The sequence below is a fragment of the Salmo salar genome, chromosome 06, assembly GCF_965601325.2.
Source record: "Salmo salar chromosome 06, fSalSal1, whole genome shotgun sequence".
In the NCBI taxonomy this organism is placed as follows: Eukaryota; Metazoa; Chordata; class Actinopteri; order Salmoniformes; family Salmonidae; genus Salmo; species Salmo salar.
In genome coordinates, this window is record NC_138296.1 from 64,913,222 (window position 1) to 64,932,667 (window position 19,446).

The window sequence follows — 19,446 nt, forward strand, 5'->3', positions numbered from 1 at the left end:
GGTTTGTGACTATTATAATTTCCCCATTGTAGCCAATTTAGTTGCAGTTTTTCTGTTACCGTTTTGGTAACAGAAACACGAGTTTTAATCTCTTAATAATTCATAAACACATTTGATAGCAGTAAATTCACTATAACTAATTGGTAGGTCTACTATTACTTTTTACTTCTGTGAACTTCATTATCCTCCCTCCTCATGAGGGAGAGAAATTAGAAAATATCTTAAAAGCGCTACACCTAGAATTTCTCCCCTACAGTATGTGGAAGCTAGGTGAATTGCAATAGCACTAGGTTGCATCAAAAACAAATCTCCCCCGTAACATTGCATCCCATTTCCCCGTAACATGGCGGAGACTCGTGCTTGAGCCTTGTTATTGAAAATATATTTCACAGAGATTTAGAAGGTATTCCTTACAATATTAAGTGTTTGCTTTCTCACATACACAAAAACTGAACGAACAGTGTATACTTTTTTCAACTAGGACATTTCTACATTGGCTGTTTTACCCGATTTCCACCAGATAACCACAAAGTTAAAACAGCTTTCCCATTTTGACAACAGATGCCGCTCCAGCAGGAGAAATCAATAGGAGAATATCACAGCTAATCACAACACTTGCGGGTAAGTAATACTGTGAAACACTATCATCCCACTATTAGTGCAGATGTACTGTATTATGAACATTTTCTGAAATTACAAGGCAAACATTTGTGGGCTTTTGGTAACGGAATTCAAGGCACAAGGCAACATTTCTTAAACTTACAGAAGGTAAACAATTTCTCCAAAACCAAATATAAGTGTTGATATTAGTTGGTAGGTTCTTTACGTCAACATTATTGTGTTTTGATGTAATTCTGATACCTTTTAAGACTTTTTCTGGTAGATGTTTTCTAAGACCCCTTTTCCTTCTGTTTATCAAAAAAAATCGAAGTCTTTATTATGCAGACATTTTCTTACGGAAAATGGTTGAAAAATGTATCAACGCCTTCATTTCCCAAAAATATAGACTCTCAGCTTTCATTTGACACCCAATTTGATATGCTCCTATGAACTTCATATGTTGGCGCTCATGGGTCCTTTACATGGAAATGCCCTTGTGCTGTATCAGTCCCTATCCTGACCTTGATGAGTCAAGGACTAAATTGGATTTGAGTCAAGGAACAGTCTGCAATCTGATGCTACAAGATGACAATAACAAGATCCGTCTTGGTGGCCAACTGACATTGTCTTCAGAGAGAACACACAGCAGCACACAGCCTCTCGTGGAAGAGCAACGGGATTTCATTAGGTGCTACAGGGACAGAGCTCTGTGATTAGGCCAGCGTTTTCCAAGCTAGGGGTCGCGGCCACATGTGGGGACACCTGATTTGAAATCCTGAAAAAATAAATAATAATAATAATCACATTTTGTTCATAGAACCAGGGTTAGGTCAGTAACCTCCAGTCGCCGCTAGAGGTCTGCTTTCTTCCTACAAATGAGGCTCTATCTTTTGAACGGTTGAAGCTACAAAATATTATGACCCTATTACTGAAAGATAAGACACTCTGGAACGTGTTCCTGTCTCCTGTTTCCCTCTACAATGCCAACAAGCACAGGACCCATTAGAAGAGAGAGGACAAGATCACCCAGCTCAACATGTAGTTTTGATTTACACTGAACAAAAATATAAATGCAAAATGTAGATCCCTTACTTCATGAGCTGAAATAAAAGATCCCAGATATTATTTTCCATATGCACAAAAACATATTTCCCTCATATTGTGCGCACAAATTGATTTACATCCCTTTTAGAGAGCATTTCTCCTTTGCCAAGATAATCCATCAACCTGACAGGTGTGGCATATCAAGAAGCTGAATCAACAGCATGATCATTACACAGGTGCACCTTGTTCTGGGGACAATCAAAGGCTACTCTAAAATGTGCAGTTGTGTCACACAACACAATGCCACAGATGTCAAAAGTGTTGAGAGAGTGTGCAATCGGCATTCTGACTGCAGGAATGTCCTCCAGAGCAGTTCCCAGAGAATTGAATGTTAATTTCTCTAATATAAGCCACCTCCAATGTCATTTCAGAGAATTTGGCAGTACGTCCAACCGGCCTCACAACCATAACCACGCCAGCCCAGAACCTCCACATCCGTTTTTTTACCCTGCGGGATCGTCTGAGTCCAACCACCCAGACAGCTGATGAAACCGATGAGTATTTCTGTCTGTATTACAGCCCTTTTGTGGGGAAAAACTAATTCTGCTTCGCTATGCCCTCCCAGGCCCACCCATGGCTGTCATGTGAAATCCATAAGCGATGGCGTAATGAATGTATTTTTGATTTACTGATTTCCGTATATGAACTGTAAGTTAGTAAAATTGTGGAAATTGTTACATGTTGCGTTTGTGAATTTTTTTGTATGCATTTGGTTGAGTTGTCAACTAACAAATTCAATGTGAAATCAACAACAAATGTCACCATGTCATTGGATCTATGTTCAAATTTGGGCTACGCTAATGACTTTTTACAAATCCAATCAGTTTTTGCACATTGGTTCAACGTCATCACAGATTTTGGGGGTTGAAATGAAGTCTTTGCCCAGTGGGCAGGCACTAAATCAGACTGTGGAAAATGAACATATTTTCTACACAGAAGATCATACAACATTATTGCCTGATTATCTTCTGAACTTCCCAATAACTTTGTGATACATTTTAGTCACTTCAAACCTTACTTTGAAATAATGTCAAAAGTACTGTCCGACTGATTTGTAATAGACTCTCATAGCCACAATTAAAAAAAGTCAACATTGGCCGTTGATCACATAAAAAAAATGTTTTAACATGGTGGGGTTGCGAAAACACGCTGGGGAACCGCTGGATTAGGCTATCAATTACAGCCACACATTACAATCTCCACCCCTACCTCCGCTGCTATCAGCCGCGAGGATAGACAGCACACCCACAACACTCCGCCAACAAATCCAATTTGTGCAGGCAGTCAGTCAGTGCCTTCACTGATGTTGCAATATCTTTTGTCAATTTCTTTACTTGTTTTTCTACATTCTCCATATCTGTGCAAACCGCTCACGGACACCACACACTGTTTATCTGTGTTAGCCGTCCATAGAAACTTTGTATACCATATCACAGTCATCCCACACTTTATTCAAGGATAGACAGGGACACGGATACATTCTCTGGGGAATACCTAACATATCCCTTCACTTTACACTCAGTAGCACAGAGTTGGGCCTAGTTATCCTGTTGAATTCCACAGCACAGAGTTGTTGCAGATTGTTCCTTACATGAGGAGCCAGTAGGTTCAGCAAGCAGGAAGCACATGGCTTCCCTAAACAAGGAAAACAATGGCTGAGGCAACACAGTTACAACACAATGGGATATTCCTTCCATCCCTTCTCCCCAAGCAGTCCAGCAAAATACTGACACATAGGCCTAACACTAAGATGGGAACTTGTTAAACCTGTTAATTTATCACTATACTAGCCTAAATCCCAATTGCTTGTCTCTCTTCCAGGCTGCAGCAGGAGACAGTCCATGTTGACTGGGTCTACCTCAGGTAGTTTAGCACATGGTGTACAGTGTAATACTAGACCCCAGTACTCTCCCAGCTGACTGCCCCAGCAGGTCTTCCTCCTCGTGGTAACTAGTCTGAGCACATGGACCAACGCTCCCATTGGGTATGCAGTACGACACAGGCAGCCAAATGTCTACAGAACACAACATCTGCACCTGGATAAGCTATTGACATGCCAATGAGCTCGGGAGGGTCTCAAATGAACCCAAACCCAATGAGGGTAAACATACATTTGTGTTGTGAAAACCCACAGTAATCACAACAGCTAGGCCTCGTTTGCATATGTATAGGCCCTATCTTTTTCTGTGTCACTAGCTACATTTCCATCAAATTGGCGACAGATTTTCATGGGAATATTCTAATTTCCGCATGAAGAGAATATGTGCATTTTTCCCACCAGTGGTGTGTTCCTACCAGACTTTATGCAGATAAAAAGCAGTGCGTGATGACGTAGCGCACATAAAAGGTAATGCTTCCCTTCAGTTTTCACGTACCGAATAAAAATGTCAAGTTCAATGTGTTTCTATCGCATTTTCAACTCTAGAAATAGTTTTTTCACAACAACTGTTGCGTTACATAGCAAATGTGCCTATTCTGGTCTTGGCAACCGCGCTCTAGCCAACAACCCCTGGGCTATATGGTGTGTGATTTCAATAGGTTTCCTATGGAGGATTGACAGTATAATTTAAAACAACAGATATTCCCCTTCAAATCAACATTATCTGATGTGTGGAACTCCAACCATCTTTGTGGTACAATTTGAATGTTGAAATGTCTATTTTCTTACTATTTTGGTATATTTATCAGCCAAAACATGACACCCACCGTGTACTCAAGTGCATGTTGTGTCTCAAGCAATGGCGGGAACAACACAAAAACCTTAGATTATGTAAAATAGGGTCTAAGCTACAATATAGACAAATATGAAGAAAACATATCGCCGTTTATACGTTTTTAGATAACATTAGATTTTAGATTACATTAAAAGGTAAAAAAAAAAAAGTATATAAAAATACGTTTCTTTCCAAAAAGTATAAAATGTTGACAACACTAAGCCTTTAAATGATATCAATCTCAACCGTTGATCTTTTCCAGTGCTGAAGACATGGATGTCTCATGGTATAGTGGGGTATGCAAAATGGGTCAACTTTGAGCACCTTATCTCTTGAATGTTTTTCGCATTCAAGTCCAAAAAAATACCTTTCTCTTAGCACTTCTACAATGGGCAACTATGTATGGAAGGTTTCGTTCAAATCAAAAGGGTTGCGGATGTACCCTGTGTCTATTGAGCGTACACACACACACACACACACACACACACACACACACACACACACACACACACACTTTATCCAGAATGCTTGACATAGAAAACATGTGATGCTGGAAACAGCCTTCAGTGAATTGTGATGCCAGGTTTATACCTGTGAACTGATGTATCTCTTCAGGCATTCCTCGCAGACAGCCTTCTTGCAACAATGTAGCGGCTTTATGTGCTTGTCTTCCAGACAGATGCGACAGGTCAAGACAATTGATACATTGTAATCCCCGTTGTAAAAGTTGTTCAGAGTTCTAGGATCAATCAGGTTCGATAGGGTGTATGGCTCGGGGGCAGAGGGGTGGCCTATTTCTATATCGCTCTGCTGCTGCAAATCCGTGGATGGCTCTGTGGCGACGTTTGACGTTGACGGAGTTATCGCCCCATTATATTGGTGTTCTCCGGTATTGTCAGCCGGTTTCCTGTAGTTATCGTTTGCAATACAGTATACAGTACAGTAAACATGTTCCTTCAACTGTACGAAATCGTCGTCGGCCCTGCTACTTTCACAAATTTCGTCAGAATCTGTTACATCAACTTCATCCAAATCGGATGACGTTAATCCCTCTGTGTGATCTGCGACTTGCTCTTTTCCACCCTTCGTTTCATTACCACTTGACTTTTCAAGGTCCACACAATCAATTCGTTCATTTAAAACAATTTCTACCACGGCATCCCCTGGATCTGTTTGGTCATCTGCTGAATTGTTATTGAAATTCGGAGGGGATCTCGTCGTCCCGAAATTCCTCAAAATATCCACTGCAGTCGGTTTTCTGAAACTGTATCCTTCAACATGTTCTTTACAACCCGTTCTCTCAGGTCTGTGCTTGTGCGTCTCCGATACCCCGTCTTGTGTTCGGATCTTTGTTTTCCTGGCATCTTGAATCAAATCTGTGCTTGATGTCTCAACTTTATCAAACACTTCTGATGGATTGCAGACTGTCTCTTCGTCATAACTGCTGACAAAACTAGGCATTTTACACTTGTAAACATTGAGAGAAATGTGTTCATCTTCCATTCCCAAGGTAGAACTCCCAGACTATGCACACGTTGTCGCTTCCCCTCCAACTCCAGTCCAGATACTAACAAAACAAAACAAAGCCCAAGTCTGTATTTCTGCTTCCGGGTCTGCGTGTGGGAGAAAATAAATCCGTAACGTGGTAGCTGTTTGACTTCATCCAACCATCCAGCTCTTTGGCTGTGGCAAACAGCAGCGCATTTGTCAATGTAAAATAAGCAAGAAGGTGTCATACTTATCCACCTATTACGTTTTGGTTTTATGTTACTTTGATAGTGCAGTCTGGGGGATCCTTGTCTGCCCAGCGACAGGCTACCTCCAACCAAGGTAGAAACAATCTGGCACCGTATGATCTGTCATTTATACGCAATTGTGCACAAAGGGCGCACCTAATCAATCTATGGACGCACCTGATGCAAGAAGTCATAAAGGACAACATTTTGATTCCACAAATTGAGGAATACCTCAAGAGTTGGAGAACATTACGGTATTCCAATTATAATATCCATATTTGGTCAGATTAAAATACCTTCTACCATTCTACCATGACACTTGCCAATTCAGGCTACTAGACACTTTCAATAAAACAATTCAAAATCGGAAAGTGATGGCATTTCATTTCACAACTGAATATATTTATTCCATTTATGTATTTGCCAATGAAATAATCATCAGCAATGCATTTGTCGTCCAGTGGCACACTGACAACATCAACAGTCAACAGAAGAGGGTAGTATAGTCTATAATACAACATCACAACTGGGGAATTTGCATTTAGGATATGTAACTGCGACAGAGGAAATCTGGTTTGCAAATCAATATAGAAAACGTAAAAATAATAATAAGACAAGCATATGTGCAGACTGTACAGTTTTCTTCAGAAGGGTTTCGGGGCTAAATTACCTTCATATTAGGCCACCAGGGCTAATGGACACGTGCTGAATCAACCCTGTGGTCAAATTAGTCGATTTTTCCAACGCTAAATGGACCCTTGGGGGTGCGTTTTATATATGCATGATTAACATACAGTACAGAGAGGGAGACATTCAGCTAAGACAAACAACTTTCACACATAGAGCTAATATTGTATTTAAGAAGCCAACTGTAAACATGTGGATATGCTAGGTTGGTAGTAAAATGACTAATACCATATTGATATCAAAACGAGGTTAATCAAGATAACCTCTTGATAGGTAGTATCATGAATATGTGAACATTAAACAGTGTATTGTCTATTAAACTGTTTATAAGCATGCTTGTTAATGTTGCAAATACATTTTTTATAGCATATTTTACTTTCAAAATACAGCAGTGATGCTGACTTAAGACTCTGAAATCCTCCTCACTGGGAAAAGCAATGAAACAAACCGTGATATGGCTCATCATCAGTCATTACTCGCTCTGAGGCTTCCCAACCTCATTATATCATATACACTTCTCTACTACATATGGTTTCTGTGGCAGGAGGCCCAGACAGAATGATTGATGGAGGTAAAGAGACAGACGCTAATGGGTAGGAATGCCTATGTCATCAGAAAAAGAGCTCTAAAGATGCCCCTGATGTTCTCAGTACTATTTAACATAGGAACCTATATGCTTTTGTTCCTATTCATCATTTTCTAACACTGGTAGGTCTCACATGACTCTCTGATAAAACAATAGGTGACATGATGGCACCTCTGGTCAGCTTGGAGCCAGGCTGCAGTTTTACTCTGATGGAGGTTTTAAAACAGAATACTTTGCATTTTCTCTTGAACAGATGGCTGTGAATATTGGTGAGTCTTTGACATTTAATTTTGTGTGCGAGAGAGTGAGCGTTGAGTGAACTTCCAGCCAGCTCTGTGTGTTGGGACCATTGCTCTGTGAGCATTACCACTGTGGTTTCCAAGTACAGACAGTCTCCTTTCCATAATTGGTGTATATTTAGACACAAGCGCGCACGCGCACACACACACACACACACACACACACACACACACACACACACACACACACACACACACACACACACACACACACACACACACACACACACACACACACACACACACAAAAGATCAGATAAAAATGCAACAGTGTCAAGGATTGATTTCTTCCCCGACCACAGCTCAGCTCCTGTATCATATAAGGATATTATTCTCTTTCCAATTGCCTCATTGGTTAAAGATCCAATTTCCAGTGAGGAGTTGGCAGAGTATTTCCTGTTCTCCCAGAGGGCAAGCTTTGTTTACTATAGAAAGCTGTATAGGTCTCAGGTAACAATGAGCTTCACACCTTGCTATCTTTCATAAAGGGACATTTCATAGAAAACTCAGGCAGGTGAAAGGTAAACCTGCAGACATATGTATAGGAGAGGAAAATCTTTATATCCACAGGTAGCCACATGTGCTTGATTCAAAGGTTTTAATCAATAGCCTCCTGCCAGAGCATTATACTTGGCACAGGGCAAGTACATGGGTCTTTTAAACATTGTATACGAGAGTGGAGCATTTAGTAAAATAGAGGAACAAATAAATGATAGATGGCAGCATCAGGTTAGCTTCACACCCTCCCCCGTTATGTCTGCGGTGTTGAGGACGGATGGGCTGAGGCTGGCAACAGTTTGCCTCACATACTGGAGGAAATTGTAATGAATGATACCTTCCGGCTGTACAGGCTGTTGCTAGGCACTCCAAACCATTATTGTATCAGCACATCTCGCTGTTCAGATGAGAGATTAGAAAGTAGGATGTCAGTGATTACATCAGGCATTGCAGGAAGTGAAAGTACTCGGAAATCAAATGAGAAAATTGATTGGACTTTTCCACAGTTAGATTTTATTATATTTACAGTCAATTTCAAAGTAACATAAATAGAAATTGCTAAATCTATTGCGAAGTAGAAGTGAGCCCTGAACCCAAGCAAAACAACCAATGGTGTATTCAGGAAAGCCTCTATGATGAGCAATTGAGTGCCTGCAACAGTATTATACACAGCTCCTTTTGAATGTAGGAACTTAGAATACAGTACAGCAAGATGCAATCTAATTATTTTACTCTTAATTCAGATCTATACAACATCTTGCCAAAAACGTTACCCTGGTCGAGAATTTCATTTATATTTACAACTTTGAATAATCTCTGTAATCAAGGGGTGATGGACAATTGCAGCAGTAAGTCACTATGTCGGTAACCACCAGTGTCACTACAGTACATCCACTATCCAATCACATTAGATCAACTCACTGATAAAACACAACTTACTCTTATCTGGGACGTATAATGCATGGAAGCATACTAGAGACCGTATTGCTTTTACCTAGTTGAATATCAACGTCATACTGTCCCTGATACAAATGTTATGAAGAAGAGGACTATGCTTAGCTTTGGAATCTTTGTGTCTTCAGGTTTTCTATTGGCTGTTGCCATTTGGTAATGTTCAAACACAAGTAGTAAGTGTATGTTGCAAGCTAAACTTGCCTGAGTTTAGAACAGCATTTTAGGCATTTATGTATTTCGAGGTGACATTTACATAATTAACATCATAGATCACAACGAAGGGGGAAATAAAAGCTTCCATTTCAATATTCAGTCACTTGGAAGACCTGTTAAAATTACCTCATTCATTTCCAGAAGAGCCAACAGATTCACACCATTGAAATAGAAAACATAGATAGGCCCCATGATATAGAGTTAAGGTCTACAGAGCAGAAGGATTTATGCATGGTGGGAGATATACAAATTGTTTTGCTCACGGGAAGAAGGCTCCCTTCAGTGGAACAGTTACAGTATGATGAGGCTAAGACGATGATGAAAGAACTGAGGCAGTCCTGGTTGGTTCAGGGGGTTCCCACGCTGTCCACTAGACAAAAGCACAACGTTTCAGCCACAGCACAAACTCTACCACACACCTCCTTCTAGTCCTCACACCACACCACTATCAGCAAGATATTGTTCCCAAGGTTTCCCTTGACACTTTATACAGTTAGGAGTAAAAGAAAGGCCCACTTATACACAACATAACAAGAGCTTGGGGCTATAAGGTTCTATCTGCAAAAGATTATTCTGAGATAATTGGCTTTATAGTTACGAACCCTCATTGCTTTGAATAGTGTCAGCTATTTTTATATTGTATTCTTTGGAACTTAACAACATGAATTGGGGTATTTATATATAGGTAGAGAACATCGAAGAGAACAAGGCTATGTCAATAACTCAATTTTGATAAAAATGCAGATAAAACCTTATAGTTCCAAGCTCTCTATAATATGTTATTAGTCAACTATAAAAGAGTAAACACTGTCACATGTTAAAAAAATTCTAGAATTGAAAGAAGTTACATTTTGTTTTCTCTTTGTCATTAGACTCAAGTCTCCACGCTGTCTTAAAAAAGCACAAAATTCACATAACCTTACAGAGAAAAGACATCTGCAGAAAGGCCAACTGTCACCTCTACCTAGTCTGGGATAAGGTCCAGTGCTTTCAGAGATTAAATATGCAACAGATTTTGACACCTCATGCAAACAAATAATGTGTTATCCCCGAATGAACTTTTGAACTGCTATCCCCGAGACGAGCTCCAAAAATATGTATCTCTGGATCGCATCCAATACCTTGTCTAACTCATCTTTAACTCTTGTTCTTGGCACTTTCACGACAAATACATCCATCGTAAGAAACAACAACTGATTGCTTTTTCAATCCCATCAAAGTTTTGTCCCATTCAATTGCCCATCTCAGATCGAATTCCAACGGCCAAAGTGTATGTATTGTAAACACATGGTTTCACATCTACATTGATTCTAATCAACTCTTTATAAGGGAGCTATAAAACTACTTCTGATGACTAAAGCCATAGTGATTAGTTATTGAACATTCCTTAAGCAGAGAGTATTTCCAATCAAGTTAGTCGGAACACAGGCACCACTTAGCTAGTGCTCTCAGAACTTGGCACAAGTCCAACAATTTCCCTTTGTCCGGAATCTTGGTCCATTTGAACACTGTCCAGGGGCATCAAAGCAATTTGTTCCCTCAATATAACAGTTATTCAGCTGTCATGAAGAAAGCAAGAACCAGTATGGAGAGATATGCGTCCTGTAAGGTCAACAGAGCCACAAGAGGGCGCTCTTGCACCTGCCCGGCCCCTAGTCCAGACCCAGACTCTGACTCCACCACTGAGCAGAGAGGCTGAGCAGAGACAAAGAAAATCCAGTGTGTTTTTCGGAATCTTTGAGGTTAAAGTGTCGAATCTCACGTTCTCCACACAGTTTGTAAGACACTGTATTATTTTAAGACATTTACAAAATGAGACAATAAGTTAGAACTGTAGCTCTCTATTTGATTGGTTCATAAGGCAGCTGTCCTTGTTACTTTGACCTGTGAAGAGAAAGAGACAAATGAGTCAGTGTCAATAAAGCACATTGCCACAGACAAATTCAAATACAAGTTCATATTGTAAGTTCATTCAACAAAAAAAAGCACGAATCATTACACCTGCCACTATTCTCTAAAGACCTTGGTAATTCACAGTTGTCACATCCAATAAGAACAATTGTTAATGGGCATCAACTGTGAAGACTGATTGAATATTGAAGATGATGTGTAGCACCTCTACCATACCATTATCTTGGTGCCCATGATTTATAATATCTATTGTCTTCCCTATTGGGTGTCATAAAACCACAGAATGTCTCTTAATTACATTTTAGTTTTTTTGTTCCATTCTCCTGTGTTACAAATGAATCCATATGTCCATAAGTTTGCCATATGTGTTAAATGCTGACCTACCGACAGCTACACACTTTCCCTGAGCAATACAGGAAATGATGATTATAAAATGATGGTTCTTGTCTGATGTGATGACGTCAAAGTGATATGCCCTGGAATTAGCCACCTATCTGCCCAGTTATTATTGAGAAGTAAGGGCAGAACGTTCATGACACAACTGAGAAGTTAAGTTGGCGAAGAATTGAAGTGTTTCCTTGAGTGCAAGTCTAAACCCTACTCCCTTAAATGACGGAGGACTCCCACCTGAACTCAGCTGACCTTGTACAACCAGCAGCTCATAACAGATGGCACAATACTGATTTTAACAATGGACCAGATACAACACATCCGATTCCATTCACATTAGACAATGGATATGTCCACACACCCTATGTGCACTTCATTGCCCCCTCCCCTCCCTGTTTTTCCATACATTGCTGACTGAGAGTGACAGACAGCAGGTTAAGATTTAGGAGACACTCCATTGTAGTCACCCCTGAATAACCAAATATAGGCATTGGGCTGGGCAAGAGGCTGTTACCCCCCTCTCTTCCTCCCTACCTATTCCCACCAACCCCCTCTCCCCACTAGTAGACATGTCAGCACCCTGTTCCAAATCCTGGCACGGCTTCACAGTGTTTCCCCTACGATCAGTGTTACTTAGCTGGGCCAGTCAGCTGAGGCCTGGGCTCCACAGAGAGAGGCAGGCAGGGGATACCCAGGCTGTTCTGTTCCTGCCACTGTGGGGCTCATCTGGCACACAAGGCCATGAGCACAGCTTGGACCCCTGACATGCATATCCCCAAAAATGTGCCTCATGTGAGGCTCAGAGAAATGTGATAAAAAAACACCTAGAAACCATGTGTGTTGATGTATTTGTTACTATTCCACTAATTCCGCTCCAGTCATTATCACGAGCACGTTCCCCCCAATAAGGTGACACCAACCTCCTGTGCATTGTATATCTACATTCATGTTTAACATACCTATGAGACCAGCTTTCGAGGATAACTCTTTATACAGTAGGAGTGGATTACTGTCTATTTCCAGTGTATTTTATGTTGACCAGCCTGCACTGTACACAGGATTATAAAACAACATCTCTGATCCATTCAGTGTCAAGTAGGGAAATCCTTTTAAGTCTCTCAAAGGCTGAACATCCTGTGTTCCTCTCCTCATTTACTCTCAAGAAAATCCCAACCTTTCAGGAGTCCAGATACAAACAGCCCCTCCCTCATTGTTGACCCAAGCTATTTCCTAAGCTGTATTGACACTAGCATTATTTATATACGAGACTCCTCTCTGCCTTACGTTCTTATGTCCTCAGCCTAGTCCTATTCGTCCAATTTATAGACTGAAGTGTGACAACATAGTGAACTTGGCACCCAGATAAGCCACAGTCAGGAGAAAACATTTCAGAAGTACTGTAATAGGAGGTGTGAAGAGATGTAGCTACAGTGCACTTACATGTACATGGGTTGTAGTTGCAAATGGGATGTCTTCTGAGGCCCTTGATAACCATAGGAGTCGAACCCTCCTATAAAATCAACTGGACACAAAGATAAGAAGAAAAAGAGGACATCTGGTTACTGTGAGATCAAATAAAGGCGTATGTGTGTGTGTGTGTGTGTGTGTGTGTGTGTGTGTGTGTGTGTGTGTGTGTGTGTGTGTGTGTGTGTGTGTGTGTGTGTGTGTGTGTGTGTGTGTGTGTGTGTGCCTCTAAATAAGCACGGGCGCTGCTTGTGTCTTTGTGATAATCCCAGGCAGTGGATGATCAGTTTCCGGACCGTCTAAGGGCTGGGTAGGGGCGATATCTGCGGTGGAGCAATGCTCGGGGAGCATGGCCTGTTGGATTAGCAGATCACACAGAATAACAAACTGGACAGGATTAGAGCCCAGCCTTCCACAGAGACCGGCCTGCAGGTCTAGGTATCTGGGCCTCAACCAAAAAGACGGAGGTGCTAAAGCGCGATAACGATCCGATGTCTTTATGCATCTGAGTCTCTTAAGACAAACGAAACACTGAGATAAGCCAAATACATTTCCTGATGAGCTCCCCTCCCCCCAGCACCATGAATAGGAAGAGATGGAAGGTCGGGCATTATCATCATTCTAATGGTACATTTTAGGGGACGTTCACCAAAAGCTCTAAATCCTTTTTGGCCTTTATTGTAGGCATTAACCTCTGTACTGTGATCAGGCTTATCAGAGGACCTGCAGAGGTAAGACAGAACGTGCCCAATTTAAAATCTGGAGATAGACTGGCCACATCTTAATCAGGCAAATTTCAATAAAAGGCTAAGGAACAATAAAGGCTTGCACTACATCCTCTTGAGAAAAAAAAGTCCCAGTAAATGTAGCTTTAGCACTTAAGTATTGTATTGTATCAGTATTGTTCTGCAGAGTAAATGTTCATATATAACCACAGGAAAATGTACAGTTATGAGTATAACTACTATTCCCTGAAGGAGGGAGTCAACGGCCAATCATATTCACTTGAAGAAAACTGTAATCACGACTAATGGGCCAATGGATGCCGAGCCCGCCCTTGGAAGCCCCGCCTTCCTGGATATAATAACGGGGCTCGCATTCATTTCCTCAATTCAGTACCGCTTTCAGCGTGCCCAAATCCCCTGACGGCACGGGGCCAAAATATGTTATACCTCGTTCCCTCCTTCAGGGAACAGTAGTTGTACTCAGAACTGTACGTTCCCTTTCAGTCGATCATTCGGTATAACATACTATGGGGACATACAATCACACCCCAAGCCGGCTCAGAGGGTACCAAACAAGGAGACCCATGGCAGCCCAAGCACACAGATTACACCAGCTCTAAAAAGGGGTTACAGACAGTGGCGGATTTACCATTAGGCAGAAAAAGCATTTGCCTCAGGCCTCAAATCATCAAGAGGCCTCATAAGCTGGGCATAATATATCTTTTTTTACTTCTAAACTTTTACAAAAATATATAATTTCTCCGCTTGAGATCCCACCCATGCTCCGTTTCGAGTACCCCAACCCCCGCCGACAATTTATTTCCATACATATATTGTACATGTGTTTCATATCAATATTAATATTATCCAAGTTTTTATCATAATGGTAGAAACCAGTGTCATTAATCACCCATGGACTGGTTCATAATAATGGACTATTCCACCCTGACTGGTTCATAATAATGTACTATTCCACCCTGACTGGTTCAAAATAATGGACAATACAACACTGACAGAGATCCTGTGTATTGTTTCACGCGATATGATTTCAAACGTGACCTTCATTGAAATTAAGCAGCAGCAATGAGGCGCTTTCAGAGCGAGGCAGAGAAAAGAAAGAAAGATTACATTTTTACAGAAGAATTGCCTAAGTTAACATATTTCTTTAGTAAAAAGACAGGTGCTGCTGATAATAATGCCATCGTCATCAAGGCAGAGGACATGTACAGTGCCTTCAGAAAGTATTCATATCCCTTCACTTATTCAACATTTTGTTCTGTCACAGCCTGAATTAAAAATTGATGAAATAGATTTTTTTCTACACACAATATCCCATGATGATAAATATTTTGACATTTTTGCAAATGTATTGAAAATAAATACAGAAATATCTAATTTACATTAGTAGTCCCACCTCTGAGTCAATACATGTTAGAATGACCTTTGGCTGTGAGTGTTTCTGGATAAGTCAAGCTCTGTCAAGTTGTTTGTTGATCATTGCTAGACAGCCATTTAAGACTTGCCATAGATTTAAGTCAAGGCGATTTAAGTCAAAACTGTAACTAGGCTACTCAGGAACATTCAATGTCGTCTTGGTAAGCAACACCAGTGTATATTTGGCCTTGTGTTTAAAGTTATTGTCCTGCAGAAAGGTGAATTTGTCTCCCAGTGTCTTTCGGAAAGCAGACTCAACCAGGTTTTCTGCTAGGAATTCGCCTGTGCTTAGCTGTATTCCATTTATTTGTGTCATAAAAACTCCCTAGACCTTGCCGATGACAAGCATACCTTGGCCACATTTTTTGCAGTTTTACTTTAGTGGCTTATTGCAAACAGGATGTATGTTTTGGAATATTTTTTCCACTCAAAAATCATGTTAAACATTATTATAGCACACAGAACATGCAACTTATGTCATAAGCATCGTTGAAGGGGGACCAAAACGCAGCGGGTAAAGTGCTCATCTTCTTTCTTTATAAAAAAAAACACTTAAACAAAATAAACTGACGAGAAAAACAGTCCAGTAAGGTGCACAGACTATACTGGAAACAACCACCCACAAAACACAAGTGAAAACAAACCCAACTAAATATGGCCTCCAATTAGAGACAACGACAACCAGCTGCCTCTAATTGGAGGTCATTGCCAAAACCCAACATAAAAATAGAAAACTAGATATACACATAGAAATGGAAAATATAGAACATAAACCAAAAAACCCGAAACACACAAAACAAACACCCCCTGCCATGCCCTGACCAAACTACGGGCTGAGGAGCATCGCTGGAGACTCAGGGCTGACGAGCGTCGCTGGAGACTCAGGGCTGAGGAGCGTCGCTGGAGACTCAGGGCTGAGGAGCGTCGCTGGAGACTCAGGGCTGAGGAGCGTCGCTGGAGACTCAGGGCTGAGGAGCGTCGCTGGAGACTCAGGGCTGAGGAGCGTCGCTGGAGACTCAGGGCTGAGGAGCGTTGCTGGAGACTCAGGGCTGAGGAGCGTCGCTGGAGACTCAGGGCTGAGGAGCGTCGCTGTAGGCCGTCTCTGTCGGTTCCGGACTCTAGGCCGTCTCTGTCGGTTCCGGACTCTAGGCCGTCTCTGTCGGTTCCGGACTCTAGGCCGTCTCTGTCGGTTCCGGACTCTAGGCCGTCTCTGTCGGTTCCGGACTCTAGGCCGTCTCTGTCGGTTCCGGACTCTAGGCCGTCTCTGTCGGTTCTGGACTCTAGGCCGTCTCTCGGACTCTAGGCCGTCTCTGTCGGTTCCGGACTGTAGGACGTCTCTGTCGGTTCCGGACTGTAGGACGTTTCTGTCGGTTCCGGACTGTAGGACGTCGCCGGAAGCACTGGACGGGGAACTGTCGCCGGAAGCTCTGGCCGGGGAACTGTCGCCGGAAGCTCTGGACAGGGAACTGTTGCCGGAAGCTCTGGATGGGGAACTGTCGCCGGAAGCTCTGGACGGGGAACTGTTGCCGGAAGCTCTGGACGGGGAACTGTCGCCGGAAGCTCTGGACTGGGACTGCGCACTGGAGGCCTGATGCGTGGGGCTGGCTTAGGAGGCACCAGACTAGTAACCTGCACCACAGGGCTAGTGCGAGGAGCAGGAACAGGACGTACTGGGCTGGGCAGGCGCACTGGAGGCCTGATGCGTGGGGCTGGCTTTGGAGGCGCCAGAACAGTAACACGCACCACAGGGCTAGTGCGAGGAGCAGGAACAGGACGTACTGGACTGGGCAGACGCACTGGAGGCCTGATGCGTGGTGCTGGCTTTGGAGGCGCCAGACTAGTAACACGCACCTCAAGGCTAGTGCGGAGAGCAGGAACAGGACATACTGGACTGGGCTGACGCACTGGAGGAAGAGTACGAGGAGCAGGAACAGGATACACTGGGCCATGAACCCTCACCGGCGGTCTGATGCTTGCAACTTGCATCACCGGTCCTGGCTCGATGCTGGCTCTAGCATGACACCTGTGAGGAGCTTTCACCAAGCGCACCGGGCTGTAGCTGCGCACTGGCGATACCGTGCGTATCTCCGCATAACATGGTGCTTGCTTGATCCGTCGCTCCCCATAGTAAGCACAGGTGCTCCTTCGTGCCCTTTCCGCCAGTACCTCTCTCCGGAATCTCTCGTCAAGCTCCTCGCTTGATTCCTTGACAGGCTCCTTTTTGCTCCACGGCTCTCTCCTGTACGCCCGGGAAGTTAGGTCAGGGCTCCCCCCTGACTTAGCCCAACTCCCCGTATGAGCCCCCCCAAAAATGTTTTTGGGCTGCCTCCTCACCTCTTGAAATGGAGGATATAATGCCTCATACCTCCGTCGTTCCCTCTTTGCTTCCTCCAGTTCCTCCTTCGGGCGCTGGTACTCCCCAGCCTGGCTCCATGGACCCTTACCATCGAGGATCTCCTCCCATGTCCATGACTCCAAATAGCTCTCCTGCTGCTCCTTCCTCCACTGCTTGGTCCTTCTTTGGTGGGTGGTTCTGTCATAAGCATCGTTGAAGGGGGACCAAAACGCAGCGGGTAAAGTGCTCATCTTCTTTCTTTATTAAAGAAAACACTTAAACAAAATAAACTGACGACGAAAACAGTTCAGTAAGGTGCACAGACTATACTGGAAACAACCACCCACAAAACACAAGTGAAAACAAACCCAACTAAATATGGCCTCCAATTAGAGACAACGACAACCAGCTGCCTCTAATTGGAGGTCATTGCCAAAACCCAACATAGAAATAGAAAACTAGATATACACATAGAAATGGAAAATATAGAACATAAACCAAAAAACCCGAAACACACAAAACAAACATCCCCTGCCACGCCCTGACCAAACTACAATGACAAATAACCCCTTTTACTGGTCAGGACAACTTATTTAGTCTTGCCATAACACAGGGGTTGAATTCTTATTGACTCAAGATATTTCAGCTTTTAATTTTTTTATTACATTTGTAAAACAAAATAAAAACATAATTCACCTTGACATTATGGGGTATTGTGTGTAGGCCAGTGACAAAAAATCTAATTTGAATCCATTTAATATTCAGGCTGTAACACAACAAAATCTGGAAAAAGTCAAGGGGTATGAATAGTTTCTGAAGGCACTGTATGTGTAGTCCATGTATATTATGCTGTCTGGCCAACAAGAGTACGGCATAGTACGTTTTTTCGTTTGCTTGGATGCTTTCTCCGGTAAGATAGTTTCAGCGACTTGCGAATTGAAGAAAAGTTGGCGGGTGCAAAGTGCACTGTTTGGATGCTGTAATTATTTTGGATAAAAGTGCGAAGGTAACCTAGTTTTTGATAATCAGATGAAAAAAACATGACTGGTTGTGTTCATGGCATATTAAAATGTAATACATTTTCACAGTTAAATTTCATGTCTTTACTATAAAACCCATAAAACTGGTCTCTGCCTGGCGCCTCCATATCATTAAGTCCGCCACTGGTTACAGAAGCCACCCTTTTATCTAATATGTATCTGAGAAGTATGAACTATCAGAGCCCCATATAGGGAACCAGAACCTGCTGCAACTTTGCTATGCACACTGACATGCTGCCACTACAGGCCAAGTCTGCATAGCATCGATCAGAGCCAATGAACCACGGCAGCCTGAGGCTCAAACACACAGGAAACCTGCAGTAACCTGGAAACTGTGTACTCCCACGCTGCCACGGCAGCCAAAGGCTCAAACACACAGGAAACTATGGTAACCCTGATAATGCGCACTTTACACTCTGCCGCACCCCAAGGCAGCCCAAGGCTCAAACCCACAGGGAACTGTGGTAACACGGATAAATGCGCAACCTGCGTGCTGCCTAACACCCTCTCCCGGACCCAGCCATAAGAACACTATTAGCCACACTGGGAGCAGTTACATCCAAGTGATAAAACCTCACAAAAGGTATGTGGGGAACCCCAACTTGCTGCAGCACAGATATTGCCAATTGCCCTAGAAGCCGCCACACCCCTAGTGGAGTGAGCATGCACATCACTAGGCAACCCTTGTTCCTTGTCCTTTGCTGTCAGTTGCCAGGGAGGCAATCCAAGAAAGTGCCCTACCCTGAGCTGGATTAG

The 19,446-nt window shown here is 42.7% G+C and overlaps 2 protein-coding genes across 4 annotated transcripts in view; both read right to left on the reverse strand.

The window, feature by feature from the left end:
- rnf217 (ring finger protein 217) overlaps positions 1 to 6,244 on the reverse strand; it is a 28,981-nt gene extending 22,737 nt beyond the window's left edge. The window contains exon 1 of the mRNA XM_014205109.3: positions 5,010 to 6,244. Coding sequence (XP_014060584.3) covers positions 5,010 to 5,921 — 912 coding nt within the window. The 5' untranslated portion in view covers positions 5,922 to 6,244. The remainder of the gene's footprint in view (positions 1 to 5,009) is intronic.
- A 2,470-nt stretch (positions 6,245 to 8,714) lies between these two features.
- nkain2 (sodium/potassium transporting ATPase interacting 2) overlaps positions 8,715 to 19,446 on the reverse strand; it is a 185,419-nt gene continuing 174,687 nt past the window's right edge. For 2 of the 3 annotated variants that reach the window (XM_014205110.3, XM_014205111.3), the window contains exons 6-7: positions 13,133 to 13,214; positions 8,715 to 11,275 (exon numbers count right to left, since the gene is read on the reverse strand). In XM_014205110.3, coding sequence (XP_014060585.1) covers positions 11,266 to 11,275; positions 13,133 to 13,214 — 92 coding nt within the window. In that variant the 3' untranslated portion in view covers positions 8,715 to 11,265. Of the gene's footprint in view, positions 11,276 to 13,128; positions 13,215 to 19,446 lie in introns of those variants that run through there. The other variant, XM_014205112.3, reaches the window with a different exon arrangement.